Source organism: Delphinapterus leucas, chromosome 3, assembly GCF_059928025.1.
Source record: "Delphinapterus leucas isolate spDelLeu-1000000601 "Yukka" chromosome 3, BTC_Dleu_Yukka2, whole genome shotgun sequence".
Taxonomy (NCBI): domain Eukaryota; kingdom Metazoa; phylum Chordata; class Mammalia; order Artiodactyla; family Monodontidae; genus Delphinapterus; species Delphinapterus leucas.
Window position 1 is genome coordinate 121,028,637 of NC_143131.1, and position 20,011 is coordinate 121,048,647.

General features: G+C 44.2%; 1 protein-coding gene across 8 annotated transcripts in view; it reads left to right on the forward strand.

Annotated features, from left to right (window-relative positions):
* Positions 1–20,011, forward strand: part of ARHGAP26 (Rho GTPase activating protein 26) — a 484,190-nt gene that overhangs the window by 410,548 nt on the left and 53,631 nt on the right. For all 8 annotated transcript variants that reach the window (XR_002646893.3, XM_022589981.3, XM_089909436.1 and 5 more), the window contains one exon: positions 1,948–2,101. Coding sequence is in view for 7 of the 8 variants with exons in the window: in XM_022589981.3 (XP_022445689.1) it covers positions 1,948–2,101 (154 nt within the window). In the remaining variant the exon portion in view is untranslated. The remainder of the gene's footprint in view (positions 1–1,947; positions 2,102–20,011) is intronic.

The window sequence follows — 20,011 nt, forward strand, 5'->3', positions numbered from 1 at the left end:
CTCCCATATGAAGCAGAATACATCTCCACTGAGCCCCAAAGAAGTGTCATCTTTACTCCCCTTGGAATGAAGGTAGTCTTGGGCTCCTCACACTTTTTCAGGAGTCTTGATATGAGTATTTTGTGCAAAGGAAAATTTTACTTATACTGATTCATACTGATAAATGGCATGTCCATTCCCTCAATGATCCTCTAATTATGTAATTTTAGAGTTGTTTTTTTTTCCTGGTAGCAAGTACCCATTTGCAGGCCCTGTTAGTCCTTCTACATCTTGGCTCAATGTAACTCTTTTGATTTCTCTTTCTTTGTTGTTTCTCTTTGGAACTCAAGCTTTTGAAATATGAATAGTTCTAAACCCCAGGAATCAATAATCTACTTTTTTCAAAACCTAATTAGAGTTCAGGAATCTCCCATAAGCCTCACGGGGTTTTTAAGTGTTCTGTAGGCCTTCAAACATGGCATTGAGAATTTGCCAAGATACTAGGTGGTATTGGTGTATACATGTATGTTTGTGTGTTTCTGTATGTGTGTACCTAATGTGAAGATTACTCTAACGTCATTTCATAAGCATATTATATTTTTACATACATGAGTATGCAAGGGAAGAGTATTTTTTATCATGGCCTCACCCCTTTTATTGCCTAAAGAGAGCTGAGTTCACTTGTTGACCTCTAAACTACCATATCAGCGAGCCTAGTGTTCTTCTTAGGGATATGGTATACCTCTGGCTCATTTCAGAAAGGTCCAGTGAGGATTAACCCAGACGTGACATTTCTTGATACGTAAACTGATTGCCCCAAACATCAGTTGATTCCAATATGGTGTATCTGTAAGGAATGTGGAACAAGGATGACATTGTATGTCTCTAATGTTTTGCTGCAGCAGTGGTGCCCATGCCATTTGGCTAAATCATCCCCAAAATGTTTTCTTCAGTGCATGGTTCCAAGTTTTTAAAGATGTGAAGAAACAGAAAGTTCTTTTCTTTGAGCAAGGTTCTGAAGTTTACAAAACGCATTCTTGCATGTGATCCCACTTGATCCTCATGACAGCTCCCCGAGCTGTGTAAGGCATTTCTCATGCTCCCCATTTTATAGCTGCATTAACCAAGAAACAGAGAGTCAAGGAATATTCCCTGACTCCATACAGCCAGTCAGTGGTGGGAACTCAGGTTTTCTCCCTTCTGACTTGGTAATATTCTCCAAGCACTAATGTGACTGCTTGGAACATGGACTTAGTTTTGTATATGCAGACTACTCTGTAGTCCTTACAGATCTATTGATCAAAGAATTAACTGGAAACTCAACATCAACTACTTGGAGCTAGAAGCAACCCAGAAGAGTCTATCTGGGGAGTGGTCAGGGGTTTAGACTGCAGAGCCATAAGGAAGTGGATGTCCAAAGAGTAGATATTTTATGGCATGGTACTATAGGGTCAAAGGTAGGACATGGCTTAGGCAAGTAAGACCATGCTGGGGGCAGGAGTTTTAGAATAAAGGGTGAATGTCACCAAACCAAGAGGATATGATTGATTGCAAGGGGGCTTTGAAGGCTCTCTCTGTTCTGACCATCTGCCAGTCCAGAGAAGACACAATTCGTGGTGCGGTGGTGGGGCCACTCTTAGGAAAAGGCTGGTCATATGAAAGGGGAGATGTGTCCTATCAAGGGAGATGTGTCCTGTCTGTCAAGGGAGATGTGTCCTGTCTGTCAAGGGAGATGTGTCCTGTCAAGCGGAGGACGGAGTTTTGCTCTAAAGTTTCAAGTCACCTGTTACTCTTGGGCTCTTCCTTTCCCACTTGTAATTCTTATCCTTTCCTATGTCCTTTTCATAGCTTCATTGGCACCAGAGAGCTCCATCTAATCTCTTTATCTGTAAACTTTGGTATAGGTAGGAGCAGACTCTCCCTATGGAATAATATTAATATGGAGTTTGTGGCTTTTTCTTCCCCCAGAGGAACAGAGAAACAGCCTCATCGACTCCAGTTTGGAATCTGTCGTCTCATCAAACGCAAACAGCATCCTTAATTCTAGCAGCAGCTTACAGCCCAACGTGAACTCCAGTGACCCAGACCTGGATGTGCTCAAACCCACCCGGCCCAACTCACTGTAAGTATGACGTCGGGCTGCTGGCCACAGGGAGCCCTTGGTCAGCCATTCTGCCCAGAATGTGCTGTCTGGCCCCATCTGACTTTGAGTATTGTCCCATGAACCTGATTTAAACCTTCTCCCTCAACTTGGAAGCTTGGCTAAGTTTGTTTTGGATTTTTTAAGCATCATCATCTCAAAGAGGAATCATTATTCTTAACATACTGCTTCTTGGCCTTGGTGATGTTTGATTTACCATCCTGCTGAGATGGCTTTGGTGATGGCTCATTGCCTGTGCTGGCTGCTGGGCATGAAAAGCAATTTCTTTTAGTTTTACAAACATCCGGGCACTGTAGTAGCTCAGTAGATTTGTAGCTAAGTCTGCTTCACTCATTTGTGTTGTCACAGTTTCCCTTCTCCCTGATTATGTTGAGTATGTTCAGTGCTATCTCTGTGTCCACTTCCAGAGAAAATAGCTCCCAGGTGCTCTGTGAGTCTTCAACTCCTCAAACCTTAGCATGACCGTGATCACAGAGCAAATTCTCTAAAGGAGAAGAACCTCTGTTGCTTCATTCTTGGGTGTTGAGCACCCACAGCTGAGACAGGCAGTTTTGAGGCTGGTTGTCCAACCCTCCACGGAAACTAGATCTACTCTGCTTGGGCCAGAAAGTTCTCTTTTGTGGTTACATCCCACATTACTTAGCCTGCTTCTTCGGACCACCCCATAAATCTCGTCCACTAGAGCCTTTGCATAAAGAATGTGAGGCCATGACAATACAGCTGGACTCTCCAGCCACAGTTGTATAAGACTCAGGAAGAACAGAGTTGACTTTGCCTTTCTCTGGTGAAAATAGTTTGAGGTTCAGCCACAAATTGCCTTCAGGACAGTTGTTTCTCTTGGTGAGGCCCCAGGATGTCAGAACCTTTTCCTGCCCCTCTCCCTGCTGTGGTTGCATGATCGCGCTCCGCCATTCTATCTTGCTAACATAGTTACAGATCTGCAAAATGGGTCTAACAATTTTTGCCTTAGAAGGGACTAAGGGATATTAAGGTTTGGAAGGAAAAATGACTCTAAAATGGATATGAGGCACTTAGAAAATGCAGCAACAGTGTAAGATGGAATTGTACATTGAGAAAAATCAGGTCTCTTTTTAATTGTTGGCAGCTTTAAGTCCTACCTTGATATTCAAGAAATGTAATGACCTGTTATCAGGTAGATGATGTGTGTGTGTTTTTTTTTTACCAAGAACTAGCCTCAAATGCTCAAAATAATTTAACTTGTTCAGCTTGTGGGCAGTGAGTCCTTTCTGGTTCTCCATGGCCAGACTTGCGTGTGGAGCCTCCCTTCCTTGATGGATGGCTCTCTAGGGTACTCCCAGAGCCGTTTTCCTTACAGTTGCTGGAGTTATTTGTTGCTCAGAATGAGCAAGGTTGAATTTCTAGCCCAGGTTGCTTAACACTCCCTGATTTTAGCCGGCGGCACCAACTAGTGGCCTTTAATCTTTGTTTTCAGCTGCTGGGGGCTGGGAGCCCCCCAAGTCACCATTGAGTACAGTGTGTCCAAAGAGGCTACTTTGGCAGCTATGTGGAAATGGGGGGTTTGGTCTTTTAAACAGGTCATGGAGGAGGGGGCTTGGGATTTTTTATTTTTCAGTTATCTAGATGTGATTTGTTTTACATAAAACACTGGGGGTCACTTTGCCTGCTTCACGCCCATCCACCAGATGCATCCCTACCTGGTGTATGTTTGGGGGGCTTTCCCAAGGAAGGGAGGATGAGGCCAGGAACAGTCCACTTGTTTGCCTCTGGTGGAGGATGGGAGGTAGGAATGTGGGTGTGTTTCCCGCAAGACTGTTGTCTTCCCAGCCCAGTGAATAGCTAACTGATACCTGGAAGTCTTGAGCTCCAGGAGGGCTGCTCTTGAGGTGGAAGCAGCGCTGACACCAGCATTTGCTACGGACCTGATGAGGGCCATGCCAGCAGCCCTAAACACTCTGCAGCTGGTTCTCCACCCATTTCTGAAACCCAGGGCCAGGAGATGTTGTTGCCCAGTTTGTGCCTGCCAGATTTATTCTGCCTGGGATTGGCCTGGCCTGGGATTGGACCACCGACAGATGGATGAGAGGTCATCCCGGCAAATGGAAGCCACAATACTTCCCTGAGTCAGTGAATTCTGAGGCACCCTCTGCCATGGTGCTGGGACTCAGTTGCAACCAGCCGAGACCGCTTGGGTCTCAGCCTCGGTCCTGGACCCTTTCATTCCTTCCGTCGTTGTTCACCTGGAGGTACACAGAGCTCCTTGAATGGGGACACTTAATGACGTAGATGAAAACACAAGACCAAGTCGAGGGGTGGGGGATTACCGTTACCTTGACTGTAAATTAGGCACAGCGTGGGGAAACCAGTCACCAGAAAACTGTCTGTTCTTTTTATTTCATTCATTTGTTTTTCATTGTTTTCATAATGACTGGAATGATCCTTCTGACCACATAACAATCATAATGAAAGAAATTTGTTTGTGACTCAGCATCCCTTGGTACTTTGGAGGCCACATTTTGCTGTCTCCTTTGTAAATCTTTTCTAATTCTCCAAGGAGATGAAGGTCCTCTTGTTTGTGTGGATATAATGCTAAGTCAGGCATCAGAATCAGAGATGCCACCAGTTCAGGCCTGCCAGGGCAAGGCTGCAGGGATCCTATCTTTGGCAGGTCCTCAGCTGGACCTCTTGAGGTTGCTGTCTCTCCTAAAGATCAGAGGACACTTGGTGAGCCGAGACCAAAGTTTAGCTCATCTAAAATGGTCAGCAAATATTGCTGACCTGGTTTATGCTCAGACCTCTGCTGAGCTACTCTGGGGTAAAGGAGAAAAAGAGGATTCCTGGCCTCCCCGGGAGTTTACACTCTGGCTGAGGAGGAAAAATGGTGGTAAATGGCAGTGCTAAATGGGGCTTAGAGCTCAGAAGTGCATTTAGAGTTCAACAACTCTTAACTGGGTATCTGTTAGGTACACAAACCAGTCAGTGTCGGGAAAAGTGGCGTAGATGAAATGTGAGGTGGGCACCAGGTAAGACGATATGGGTGGATGAAGAGCATTTCAGGTAAGGGGATGAGAGAGGCAGAGATAATCCAGGATGGAGAAAAACAGTCTACAGACGTGTGTGTTGGGGGAGGGGGAACTTAGTTCTTCCCCTACCACGACCACCAAAAAAAAAAAAATTGAACAAACCGTTAAGATCAGCTCACTTCACACAAAAATCCAGATTTCATGCTGGAACCACTAGACACACACACACACACACACACACACACACACACACACACACTAATGAATTTAGACACAGACCTTACAGCATTCATAAAAATTAACTCAAAATGGACCATAGACCTAAATGTAAAATGCAAAACTATAAAATTTCTAGAAGACAACATAGGAGAAAATCTAGGTGTCTTTGGGTTTGGCAGTGACTGTTTAAAGAAACACCAAAAGCATAATCCATGAAAGAAAAAATTGGTAAGTTGGACTTCATTTAGGCTAAAAGCTTCTACTCTGGGAACGACATTATTAAGAGAATGAAAAGCCAAGCCACAGACTAGGAAAAAGTATTTGCAAAACACATATCTGACAAAGGACCAGTATACTAAATATATAAAGAACTCTTAAAATTCAACAGTAGGTAAACAAACCACCCAGTTAAAAGCTGAGCAAAGGGGCTTCCCTGGTGGCGCAATGGTTGGGAGTCCGCCTGCCGATGCAGGGGACACGGGTTCGTGCCCCGGTCCAGGAGTATCCCACATGCCGCGGAGCGGCTGGGCCCGTGAGCCGTGGCCGCTGAGCCTGCGCGTCCGGAACCTGTGCTCCGCAACCGGAGAGGCCACAACAGTGAGAGACCCGCGTACCGCAAAAAAAAAACAAAAACGATCGAGCGATCACACTCTTAGGTGTTTACCCAAATGAGTTGAAAGCTTAGGCCCACAAAATCCTGCCTATTCATAATTGCCCAAACTTGGAAGCAGCCAAGTTGTTCTTCAGCAGGTGAATGGATAACCAAACTGTGGCACGTCCAGACAATGGAATATTATTTGGTGATATAAGGAAATGAGCTATCAAGGCATGAAAAGACATGGATGAACCATAAATGCATACTGCTAAGAGAAGAAAGCCACTCTGAAACACTGCAGTATGGTATGATACCAACTATATGACATTCTGGAAAAGGCAAAACTATAGAATCTGTAAAAAGATTAGTGGGCAGGAAGGACACAGGGCATTTTTAGGACAGTGATACTCTTCTGTATGATATCCTAATAGTAGATATTACTAAATGCATAACGCAAGACATTATGCATTTGTCAAAACCCATAAAACCCATAGAAAAGAAAGAGTGAATCCTAATGTAAACTGTGGACTTTAGTTAATAATAATAGCAATAATAATAATGTATCAGTATTGGTTCATCAGTGGCAATAAACGTACCACACTAATGAAAGGTGTTAATAATAGGGGAAACTTAGGGAAAGGGGAGAGTTATATGAAAACTCAAGTTATTTTGAGCAATTTTTCTGTAAACCTAAAACTGCTCTAGAAAGTAGTCTATTAGTAAATTTTTTTTTAATCTAGATTTCCAGCTTCTTCTGAAAAGTTAAAAGATTTGGCCACACTAAATTCATATGTTGCTTGGTAACAGATGATATTCGTTAGTCACTATCTTCTCTCTTTTCTGTCTCCAAGGCCTGTGATAAATTAAATACGGCCAAAGAATCTTTGCAGCCCCTCCCATTAAGAGGTGGAGTCCTTGAATCTAGGCCGGACTTTACCCTCTGACTTGATTTGATCATTATATGACTTCCAAGCCCAGGCCACAAGGCCTTGCAGCCTCCCATCTCCTCTTGGAACCCAGCCACCGTGTAAAAAGTACAGCCTAGCCTCCTCGAGGATGAAGGACTGTTAGAGAGAGGAAGCCCGCTGTCCCAGCCAAGCCCAGTGCCCAGGCCACCGGTCAGCTAATGCAGCCACATGAGTGAGTCCAGGAAAGACCAACAGAAAAGCTGCCCAATTACCCCCACAGATTCATGAAAAAGAGTACATTGTGGTTGTTTTAAGCCCCTGAATTTAGGCCAGTTTTTTCAGCAATAGTTAACTAACACAAGTCAGAGTCATGGGCAACTTCCTTGGGATGGCACTGGCTGCCTGGGTCAGGTATGGAAGATTCTCACTGTAGCATAGTGGCACGTGGAGATTAGCCTTTCCATTTTCAGAATCTTCTTTGAAAGAAAATGACTCATAAATGAGATTCTAAGAAGTTCAGAAACAAAACAAAACCCATAGCTGATGGCTGAGGCATGGAAAGCAGGAAGCCCTAGGTTTTAATCCTGGCACCATCGACTGGCTGGTGCTCTTCCTTGGCCCTGAACATGCCCCTGAACGTGCCCAATGCCCGCTTCCGGTGGTGGAAGGAGTGGGGCTGACCTGTCTCTAAGAACGGAGGTCATTCACTGGGTGCTTACAAAGGACTGCAGAAATAAGTCTCTCTCTCCTCTCCCAGTGACCAACAGAGATGGCCTCGTGCCATCGCTTTTCTGGGAGATAGTGATTTTTAAGGAGGAAGTAAACAAATGCTGAGAAAGAAGTCAGGGGACATCCCACTAGGGACTTAAGATACTGCAGTAATTCCCCCAAATTAAAACCGAGCAGGGGAATGCTTTTTTCAAACCGCTGGGGTAGGGATGGAGGGGCTTGTTAGGATTGAAAGAAGGCCAGGAGAGCAGAGGACGATTCCAGCAATGGAGGAACCCAGCCCTGGAGTTCTCTCTGCCTAAGTGGTCCCCACCCCTAAAAAATAACTCACTGCCCAGTAGCCCCATCAATAAAACTAATTTTTCTCATCCTTTCCGCTTAACACGCACACACATGCGTTTCCAAGTTATTTCTGGTTACCTAAAAGATGTGTGCGTGCCAGACGCCTTCAAATTCTGCCAGAGTCAACCATCCTCTCTGGTTTTAGTGGCCAGTGAGAGGCGGCAAGAGAACAGTGCCTGGAATTCAGAGGATAAACAAGGCCTGCTTCCAGGCAGAGTTGTTTCTCTGAAGCACTGTTGGCTCCTGCTGCATTTGATTCAGCGGCTCTCATCTGAAACCTGGGGAAAGCTTGCCTGGAGAGAGATCTCTAAAACTTTACTTCTGTTTTGCTTATTCAGTCAAAATTCACTCAGCAAATATTGTTGAACACTGACTGTGGGCCAGGTGTTATTCTGAGTGCTGAAGATAGAGTGACAGAAAGATTAGAGTTTCTGCGCTCATTGATTTTATATTCTAGTAAGGTAACATCAGTATCTCAAATATCAAACGTTGAGAAGTTCTGTGGAGAAAACCAACATAGAGTAAAGGAGGTACAGATTTGGAGGGGAAGGAGGCAAGTTACTTTAGGACTTTCTGCCTCCGTTTCTTCATCTGTAAAATGGGGTCATCATACCCTCCACAAAAATGTGTTGTGACAGTTAAATGACATCACCTTTTGTCATATCATTTACATGTACAGCACTGTGAATGGCAGTTACCGGTAATGACTCAGAGGCCCTCTTCCACACCATCCGTTCTCTCCCTCTATTCCGTCAACCCTGGTGTGTATTTTTCGGGTGCAGAGAGATGTCCCAGGCTGTTCTGCTCATCTCTCCGCACAGGCTTACTATCTTGGTAGCCTGGAGGTCTCTGTCAGATCAGTCTTTGAGTATCAGTGAAAAGAAGGGGACTTCTACTGTAGAGTCAGGTTCTGCCCCACCTTAAACCTAGACCAGCTGGGGTAGGCAAGCCTGTTCCTGAGACATGTGGGAACCTCCACATCCCATGGGGTACCTGATAAGCTGCATGCCTAGCTGTTATTTATTGGGACCAAATGAATCACTAAAGGAATAAAAGGCATTAGACAACTGATAACTAATGGCATATTTTTTAAAGTAATTTTACCATCTAAGTGCTATTTTATGCCAAAAGAGTTACACCCAAACAGGCAGCTATCATTTTGCTCCAGTGATCTTTGTTTTGTCATTCTTTGGGATGCAGAGATTTGAAAGAGGAAGTTTTCCTCTGTGGTTGAGTCAGTTTGCTGTGGGAAGAGGATCTTTCCTGTTAGATTGAGGATACCGTTTCTCACCTACCTCCAAGCAGAAAAGGTCTCTCGAGACAGTTTTGCCTGAAAATTTGGTGGCATTCCCCACCTTGAAAAATAGCTCGAAAGCGTAATGATTTTCACAAGGAGTCATTTGCCTTTTCTTATTACTCCTCACCACCCCCACGGTGGCTCCAGCCTGCTTGGTCGTGGTTGTCTCTTGGACAAGCCCAGAACCTTCCCTCTTACGTCTCAGGCTCCTGGGGCCACCATAGCCACAGCTCTTCCAAGTACCAGGCCAGCTTCCTTTGACATTTTCAGAGATTCGTCACTGACATGACCCACATTCTTGTTTCCTGAGAGGCCTCCTGTCAGCTTTTCCCATTCCCCAGCCAAGATCTTCCGGGCCAGTCAGGAGCCCAGCTGGCTTCCCTTGGTTGAGGGTGGAGATTCCTGCCTGGTGACCCATCCGATTTTTATTGGATAAATGTGTTTGGTTATTAGCGGTTCTTCTTTTTTTTCACAGAAAAATCGATCGAGGCAGGCCTCACACTTCATGACCCAGCAGGATTTCTTTCCCAAGCACCAGGGCTGTCCGTGGGCTTGGATCTCTCCAGCGTGTCAGCAGAGGGGGTATGGGAGGAGGCGGGGACTGGACATCATTCCAGTGCTCAGCCAGCATCCCCGTTTTCCAGCAGAGTGGAAGTCACAAATGGAACAATGTTTTCCTTCACACAGATTGTTTTCTTCCCCCCTTTATGAGCTAAAATCATATAAAGGGTCTGCATTTTCTTCTGTACACTAATTAGTCTTACCAAATAATCTTAAACAGTTCCCCCATTTGCCATGACATGGAGTAGATGCTGAAGCCTTGGGGTTTAATTAAACATATGAACGAACGAATTTCATTCTGGATTTAGCTGCATTTTATATGTGTAAGTAGGTGTTAGGCATTTTAAATCTCCAGTTTTTGGTAGTGTCTTTAGGGAAGGAAATAGGCTTACGATTTTGCATGGCTTTCAGCACTATTATGCCTATAAGTGGACTTGGAAGGAACTCTGAAAGGCTGTTTTTCTCGCTTTGGGTTAGATCTGAGATTGTCTGTCTCCCTCCCTGTGTATATAATTTGGAGGAATCTTATTGGTTGATCCAGATCCTAAATTGGGTAAATTAAAATCATATTCGAGTTCAAGTACTGCTTTTTAAACCTTTTTAGTCAGTCTAGAAAGCAGATGCATCCTTAGCTAGGAACACATTTCTAGTTGGAAACAGCCTTGGGGTCTTATTTTTAATTCCTTCTCTGCATTAAGAATATAGAAAACCATGTACTGTAGTCTGCTTTGGTCTCTGCATGCTGCTCTTCCAGGGCAGGGTCTTAGCTCAGCACAGTGTTTGCCAGAGTGTGGCCCTGTGACAGCATCACTGGTGTCACCTGGGGGCTCGTTAGAAATGCATGTTCTCAGGCCCCACCCAGAGTTATTGGGTCAGCAACTCTGGAGGAGGAGCCCAGCAATCTGTGTTTTAACAAGCCCTGCAGGTCATTCTGACACATGCTCAAGTCTGAGAACCGTGGTCATAATGCGTTAGGCTGATAGACTTCACAAGAAAAAAATCTGGATATACCTCAATGTAAAGCACTCAGGCCCAAGCGTGTGTCATCGCTGGCACTTTGTCCCTGCAGTGATAACAGTAGTGGAGCTTAAGAGCACCCTGCCCTTGGCCCTCAGGGGAACCCAGTTAGCTCACCAGTGCTATACTTCACAGCTCACCAAGGAAGCCAGCCAGCTGCTTTGCAAATGCTTGCCTTTTGGTCGTAAATCAAGAGAGGGTGAGTACATCAACTAATCAAGCCAATAAGTATTTTTATTGAGCACATACTATGTGTGTAACACGAGAAAGTCAGGACCCTTGCATTGACAGAAGAAGAGATCTCAGGGTATGTGATACTGAAAGTGGTGGGTCAGCATCAGCATGTACAAAAGATGTGAGACTTCTGGGTCAGCATTCCCCAAACTGAGGCAGGAATGGGAGACAGGTGGAAAGAATGGAGTTGGACAAAGTTCAACCGATTCTTGACAAGAGGACTTCTGTGCCTTTAATATGTCCGTTGTGAATCTCCCAAGGGGCATGTCTTATGCTGCATTTCCTAAATGTATTTGACTACAGAAGATGGTTTTACAGTGATTCTCTTCAGCCTCTTAAAACAGGATCCCACTGTTTAGGAAGTGCTATTCTAAAATACTCTATTTTTGAGGGGGAAAATGTATTTCTCATAATGGATGGTATTATTATGGCAGAGATCCTTCAAAAGAATAGCGATCTCAGGGCTTCCCTGGTGGCGCGGTGGATGAGAGTTCACCTGCCGACGCAGGGAACGCGGGTTCGTGCCCTGGTCCGGGAAGATCCCACGTGCCGGGGAGCGGCTGGGCCCGTGAGCCATGGCCGCTGAGCCTGCGCGTCTGGAGCCTGTGTTCCGCAACGGGAGAGGCCACGGCAGTGAGAGGCCCGCGTACCGCAAAAAAAGAAAAAAAAATAGATTTACTCATTTTTGAAATTGCCATTCTTTTATTTATTCTCTTAAATTTGTGGAGTACATCTTTGTGAGAAACAATTCTCTTTTTTAACCTTTAACATTTGTTGTATCCTCAGTAACTAATGATCTGAGTGAGATGCCTGCTATTTGATTGAAGAATAAGGGTCCTACAGAAAGGTGATGCTTTTGGTATGTTTTAAATGAAGTTAATGCTATTTGAATCATTCGTTCAGTGGCCAGGTGACTCCTCCACTCCAGGCTGGTCTGTCCAGGACTCCAGGTCAGTTTAGCAAATGGTAACTCTTGTAGTACAGCAGAGGAAATTTGTCTCAGGGAGCTAAGTAGAGTGGATCCAGTTAGACCTCTACGTCTGGACTGATTTCAGATTTCTTATTAAATTAGGAAGCCCTAACTTAGGAAACAAGAAAGTCAGCTAACTACTCATGAGCTCCTCTCCCATCCTCTCAACCAACATTGTGAAATTTAAGTAGTTCAATCTTCTTGAGCTGTATATAGTTCTTTCACCTGATCTTCATCTGTCATTCTCCATCTGCCATCTACCCAATTTCCTTTAAAAGCGCTATTTTAAAGCAGAATATATAATGGAAAAACCTTCACTCCTGACCTTTATGGAGCTACGCTAGAGTTACTCCATAATAATTAGCAGTTGCTCTGGTAACCTCAGACACATGGCCTAAATCACCTGTGTTCGTCACTATCCATTCCCCACCTTCTGGATAGTAAGATCACATGCTTCCTGCTAATGAAAAAGGAACAATTTAGTAATTTTACCATTCTTTTAAGCTTCTATTGTAAGAGTAGAGGAAGCGATACTGTTTGTGACCAGACACACTGAAAATAGGTGTTTTGTTTAGTTTTTTGGTGACTAAAGCAGTGACGTAGGAGAGAAATCATCTTGGGTTTTGAGCAAGTTGGAAAGCCCTGTTCTGTCTGTTTTGTTCACCACTGTACTCAGAACCTTAGAAGATTTAAGCAGGTAAAATGGGCAGATTAGAATTTAAGGATAGCGGCACCCAGGATGGAATGGGAGAAGGAAATTGCCAAGGCTGTCGTCGTATCAAGTCAGACCTCACTGAGTGGGATGATTAAAGCCCACTAACTTCAGCATTTAGACTTGAAGAATACTGCTTTGCAAGTTGGGAAATCCAAAGCTGGAGCACAGGAGAGATCTCTGATCTTCAAATAAGTGTGTTGGCTTCAACTCTGTCTTGGAGGAAGCCTACACCCTCACCTCCCCTAGCTTCCGTACACCTTACCTTACAACACAGACGTGGTAGTAGGAGCGCCGTGTAACTCCCTGCTTCCTCTGGGGGAGAAACAGCCCCCCACCCCCTCACACACACACATCCTCTTTCCCATTCTTCTCTTGACCCTTCGTGTGAAAGTGGAATTAGAGGAAATATGCCCTGAGTCATCCTGTGGGGGTACTTACGATGCGCAATTGTCACAGTGAAAATAAACTGGCAGAAGATCAAGAACTAAGAAGTGGAATCATGGGACTCCCGGACACACTAATCCAGTAGTGACAAGGTCCACATGTTAGTGACCGACAGAGCCAAGGTGATCATCGCAGACAGCAGGTAGACCCAGCACTGTCCCAAGTGAAGGCTGCAATTTAAATAATTATTAGCAGAGGAATACCACTGACTGCTTTTGCTCGAGCTTCTACCCTTTCTTAAATCTCAGGGACAGAGACTTCACTCTGCTTTATGTGTCCTCTTGGAGTATGGCACCACCAGTTGAATATTTGCCAGTGTAGCCTACCTGCGCCTGGAGACCTCACCAACATCAGCCTCCAGAATCAGCCAGATCTGATGGACAGTCCCTTCCCAGGCAGCCAGCAAACACATAATAAATACCTTCTGTTTAAGGTACCGTTCCAGGCACTAGGAAAGAGACTGAACAATACTCTCCCCTCAAATCTCTGACAGTCCATGGGGGAAATCAGACCTACCGACATGAGGGGAACATTGCTGCCAATGAGAGACAGATTTTAAGTCATAAGTGAGTGGTCTGGTCATTCATTCAAAAATATTTATGGTTGAATGAAGTGCCTTTGCAATTTACGTTGTATAGGCAGGGTTTCCAATAATCTCTTCTAGATCTGCTTTAAGTTTGTAACTTCCTTGTCTGCCTTGGTCCAGTTTACTGAGAGCGGGGGAGGAGGAGTTCTGGTTTTATGACCCAACCTTTTTATTCTGTTACCCGGGAGAATTTCTACCTCTCAGACTGCCTGTTTTCAAGCATTGGGCTTATGGAAGAAAATGGTACCATTCCCAATTGTTTTGTTTTGTTTTTTTCCACTATGGATCTAACATTTTAGATGTCTCAGAATTTTAAATTTGGAGCATAAGAATGATGTAGAGAGGAAAAAAATATTGAAAGAAATGAAAAGTTGGAATTTGATCATTTGAATATGTTACACTTTAAAAATTTTTTCCACACCTAACAAGAGGATTTCTCATTAGGACAATTGTACTTTTCTTCTTCCCCCAAAACTAGCAGTTTACTAATACTTGTTGCAAAAACCTGTGACAATTTCTTGTGTAAAGCCCTACACCAAATACACTGTTAAATTGAAATTTAATTCATACTTTGAAGGATTGTTTTCTGACCTTATATGGAAAAGGAAAGTTCTTGAGAATTAGTAGTTCTTTAAACTCTGTATCAGAGTAGCCAGGAAAAACAAGTAAAAAGAGACTGTGCCTTGCTGTGGGTCAAGAGAAGTTTTGCTAGTAAAGTTTCATGCATCACCTAAATCTCTATGGAGGGGTGAGGGCTCTTTTTTCTGGTTCTTTGTCTGAAAGGAAATTCTATGTTAAATTCCCTCTGCCTCACAAGCCAGTTATTAATTCTGCCTTTAATTTCAACGTGAGCCAATTAGGTGATATGTCCACAAGCAAGCACCCTGATTCATCACTGCAAAGAAAGAAACTCTTCTTGCAGTATTTTTCTTTGCAAAGTCAGCTGAGTTTTCCAGGCCTTTCTTCCACTTCCACAAATGTCAACTCCTGGAGTTTATCCTTTTCAAGGTGTGGTTCAGTAACCAATTCCAGTGGTGATACAAAGGGAGGCTTAATAGAACCTGAGCTGAGTTGATACTTTGAATACAGCTTGCTCTGAATCGGGCCATAGAGAGCTCTGTCAGCAGTGACCTGAATGCTCCTGGCGAAACGCAGTCCGAGCCGGCTTCCCTCCTTATTCCTCACTTTTGGTGCACCTAGTACAAGCAAGCTCACCGTGTAACCCACTGAACTTGGCACCGCTCGGGAAGAATTGGGTCTCTGTGTCCAAAATGTTCAGCAGAAACCCAAGACCCTCCTCTAGAATATGAATATATAATCAGTATGCGGGGCCCCCAAAACCAGGAGAGCAGTGCGATTTCCCGCAGAACCCTGGATGTGTCCTGCCACAGCCTCAGGCTTAGCTTTACTCCAGGTGCATCGAGAAATACAAGAATTTGTAGTAAAGGGGACTTCCCTGGTGGTCCAGTGGTAAAGAATCCGCCATGCAATACAGGGGACGCCAGTTCGATCCCTGGTCGGGGAACTAAGATCCCACATGCCATGGGGCCACTAAGCCCGCACGCCACAACTACTGAGCTCGTGTGCCTCAACTAGAGAGCCCACATGCCCTGGAGCCTGCGTGCCACAACTAGAGAAGAGAAAAACCGCACACCACAACTAAAGAGAAGTCCATGCACTGCAACGAAGAGCCCACATGCCTCAACGAAGATCCAGCATGCCGCAGCTAAGACCCGACGCAGCCAAAAATAAAGAAATAATAAATAAATCTTTAAAAAAAAAAAAAAGGGATTTGTAGTAAGGAAGAGAAAGAAGATGTTGTCTCTGCTCAGATGAGTTGCCCTGTGTTTCGCCACCTCTAAAGACATTCCCTTTTCTATGGAGAGAATGTGATCCTTTCCCGACTGCATTCCTGTGCTTCACCGATTCTCCAGTATTTTGGAATATAACACTTCACTGTCTTCATTCACAGAACAAAAATTCATACTTACTGATGAGGCAGGGTACAGAGAACTTAGGAGAAAAAAATACATAAAGATGGTAATAATACAGAGGTCTGGATAAAGAGCAGGTCACCCTTCATACCCAACAGTCCCTTGGGTCACAACTATATGACAGCACAAGACAGTAGTTGACATTTATAATCCTGATTCCTCAATAAAGTAAACTCCGCTTGATATATTCTGGTTTTGAAAGTAGAAAATACGTGTGCTGTATCTTAGAAAGATGCCCACTGGTTATAATAAAAACATGGGTGCTTAAATAATTAAATTTGATTTCTCTGTAGAGTTACTTGGTGGGAAACCTCGTTCCTCACTGATAGAGATTTTGCACCACAATTCTGGTAATAGTATGGGGAGATGGGGGGTAGGGGTACATGGCCAAGCCAGGCCAACCCTAATATTTTCATGGGGATTATTTTAACTGGAACTGGGTTAAGAATCTATTTTACCCCCTAGAATGGTGAGAAGCCATGTTCCCCCACAAGGAGAAAGTCCAGTTGCTGTCATTCCAATGTGCATAGAGAAACAAAAGATAGAGAGGTGGCTTCCTGTGCCCCCTTTTCCTTCCTCTAGTTCACGGTGTTTCAGTCTTCTGCAACCAAAGTATTCCTCAGCCATTCAATGGTATTTACTGAATGTCCTCAATATGTAAACACATAATGTTAAAGATGAGCTGGATGGGGATAGTGCCCTTAAAGTGAGAGATCCCAGCAATAGATAACATATATAAATATATATTAATTTATTTTTTTATATATAAATATATATAAAAAATGGGTGAAGGGGGTCAAAAGGTACAAACTGCCACTTATAAATTAAATCCTAGGGATATAAAGGACAGCATGGTGACTTCAAAGATGTTAAAAGAAAAAAAAGAATATATAGACATTCTATATAATCATATATATTATTGATATATAAAATATACAATTACTGTAAAACAAGACTCAAATGGTCTAGATGCTGCAGGATGAGGTGCCGCTGGAATTCCCCAGCAGGAGAGATGACTTTGAGCTAGGACGATCAAGGAAGCCTTTGTGATCAGATTGGCACTTGAACCTGGGTCTTGAAAGATGGGTTGGATTTAGACAGAAGGGACCAGGGGTGTTCTGGTCAAGGGGGACAGTAGGGAAAGGCTCAGAGGCAGGAACATACCAGGCATATGTGGGGAGCTGCTCGTAATTGACTCTGTCTGAACATAACGCTTTTCATCTATAATATTACAGTTGTTTTGTTTCTTATGTCAATATGGTTCTTTACTTCTTTGGGTGCTACAGCTGGGAAAGCCTAGTAATGTTGTCTTCCCATTCCAGAACTCTATGGTAGCTGGATCCCAGTGGAACATCTTCTATCGATTTATCTTGTGTAATTGACTTGCCTGAGATGTTCCCTACTTTCATCCCACTTTTGCTTCACAGTCAAATAGACCTCACCATCTGGAACTCTTCTTTATTTTTTTAGGCCAAATTTTTTTCCACAAAAGGCCTGTTTTCATTTCTAAATGTCACACAAGACCCTACAACATTCTGCTGCGGCTTTTTTGCTTTGAGTTTTCTGTTGTAAAAACTGAACAAAACAGGTCTGAAAATAAGCTGTATTCTTCTTGTCTGTGTTATAGTCCAGCACCAAACACATCAGACAAATCCTGACACCTTTAGCTTTCTGCAAGGGCTGCTTACCTTGGAGTTAGGCGATAGCTCAAAGAGAGTAGCTCTGAGCTCAGAATGGGGAAAGCAGCTCGGAGAGAATTGGGGCAGGCCAGAGTCTTAGTGGGCTTAATAAGGAGAGAATATAAATAGGGATCGCATAGCCTTACAGAAAATTCCTGCTTATTTTTACTCCTTAGACAGAGTTGCTATGTTTAGCCTTCAGTTACTGTGCTAAACCTACTAAAGTGAGCCTGGTATTTATTTTCGTTCGGATCAGTAACATCCATTCTCTTTCTCAAATTATAAGTGAATGACGGAAACTGCATCCCTGCTGTTCAACTCTAGCTGACACATTGTCACAAAGCACCATGCACTGTAGAAGTTACTGTCCGGCCTTTGCTTTTGGAGTGTTTGCATTTCTCGCAATCCAGTGCCTTTCTGAGCTCTCCCAAGAGCTGACTATTCCTGTCCTCCTCACATGTTTCTGGAAATCGAGCACTAGTATAAACTTCCCTAGTAGGACATCTTTTCAGTGAATAGGCAGTCATTATATTCAAGACCGTATGTGTCAGCTTGAGCAAACTTACCAATCAGGATTCTTGATACAAGTAACAGAAAACTCAGGCCAGCTACCTTAGGCTGAAATGCAACTTATTGGTTCACCTACATAATTGATAAGCACAGGAAAATCTGCTTCAGGAATGCATGGATCCAGGCACTCAGGTCTTGCCATCTTGCCATTGGGACTCAGCTCTTGCCATCTCTCAGCTCAGTTTTCCTCTATGTTGACTCTTCTCTTAGGTAAGCACTTTTCCTTTTGATTGTAAGATGATTGCCACCAGCTGGACTGACTTCCTTAAAACTCCAGCTCCAGGAGAAGAGAACAGTTTGAACAGTCTTCACTAAAAGTTTGAACAGTCCTTTGGGCCTGATTCTTCCCTAAAAGTGTGAGCAGTCCTTTGGGCCTGATTCTTCCCTAAAAGTGTGAGCAGTCCTTTGGGCCTGATTCTTCTCGGTCCAAACTGAATCACCTCTCTAATCCCTTACCCAGCATCTGTGGCCAGAGGGTGTGATGCTCTGCTGGGCTGGGCCTACGTCGCCTGTTCCTCCTTGTCTGGGTGGAAGGAGGTGAATGGACACTCAGAGCACATGGAATGTGAGAATGGAGAAGGGGTGGTGCCCAGAGGAGAGGCAGCCCAGACCACAAATGTCTACTCTGCAGGTCTTTCTGACATGGATTTAGTGAAGGATCTGGTGCCTTTACATGCCAGGAGGCAAATCTGTACTGCTTTTTACTGTTCCCAATAGTTCCTCATATCTTCTCTGAAAATGTCCCTTTTTTGAGTCCAAATGGTTGTTGCAGAGTTTCTTATTTTAGTCCTAGTTAACTGGCTCCTTCCAGAATAGCATAGTTTTTGGTTTTAAAAAATGAAGAAAATGTCATCTTTATTACTTAGCTCTGGACAAAGTTGATTCACTTAAAAAACAAATTTCTGGGAAAAGGTTTCATTATCAGTGCCCATTACAGATCATTAGAGGACGCGTGGCAGACACTGGTGTGCCAGGGCCCGGCCCCCATTAGTGTTAATGACAGTGTACAGAGGAGTGCATCTAGCATGTGATTAACCGGAGGAAAGGGAACCTCAAAGCACTGGCCCCTGCTCTTCTGTGAGAGCCGTGAACACACGGGGACAGTGTATCCTTGGGCTCGGCGGCTCTGGGAGCTCCTCAGGCCACTGGGTGGTGGCATCTTCTGGTGCCCTGCCAGAAACGGCAGGGCAGCCAACAGCCGACTCACTGAGCTATGCGCCAGTCTCCAACTTGTGGTGATGTTGTCCAAAGCCTACGAGAGTGGATAAGAGCCGACTCTTCTGCCAGGATCACATAGAGCTGCTGGAAAATTCCACCTTAGTTTGATCCTCTAGGGCCTGATCCTCTAGGGCCTGAGCACAAATTTTGCTCTCAAGGGTTGAAAATATTATGAGGGGAGGTGAAGTCTCCATAAAATATGGGATGATGGTGGTGACAATGATGGTAGCTAACATTCAGTAAGCACGGATGTACCAGGTACTTGACGTGTTTATTTATAGCATCATCATAATGCATGAGGGATTATCACCGCAATTTTACATGTGAGGAAAGAGGACAGAGAGGTTACCTAACTTACCTGAGGGTATAAGAGGGATCTGAACCCGGGTAGTCGGATTCCGGTATTCCCCACCCCCAACCAACCTCTATGCTTGATTGCTCTATTAGAGGTGGTTGGGTGAAGACCGACTTCTAAGGCTGGGCTAGAAAAGAGATAGACTGCAGCAGCCCCATCACTGGTTCTCCCTTTCTCACCCTCCATTCCCTATATCACTAAAGTTCAGGTGCTGGGCAAGTTAGGGGAGCTAAGAAGTATGTAGGAGAATAAGTAGCAGTGAATGAGTGCCTGAAAAAAGAGGTCAGGCCAAAGTTTAAGAGAAGGAGGGAGGGAGAGGAGAACAGGAAGGAGGTGGGATAAGCTGTAACAAAGGACAGAGAATATAAAGGATGAAAATGGGGGATTCCAGGGAGGAAAAAGGGTGAATGTTTAATGGCTGTCTACTGTTGCCAGA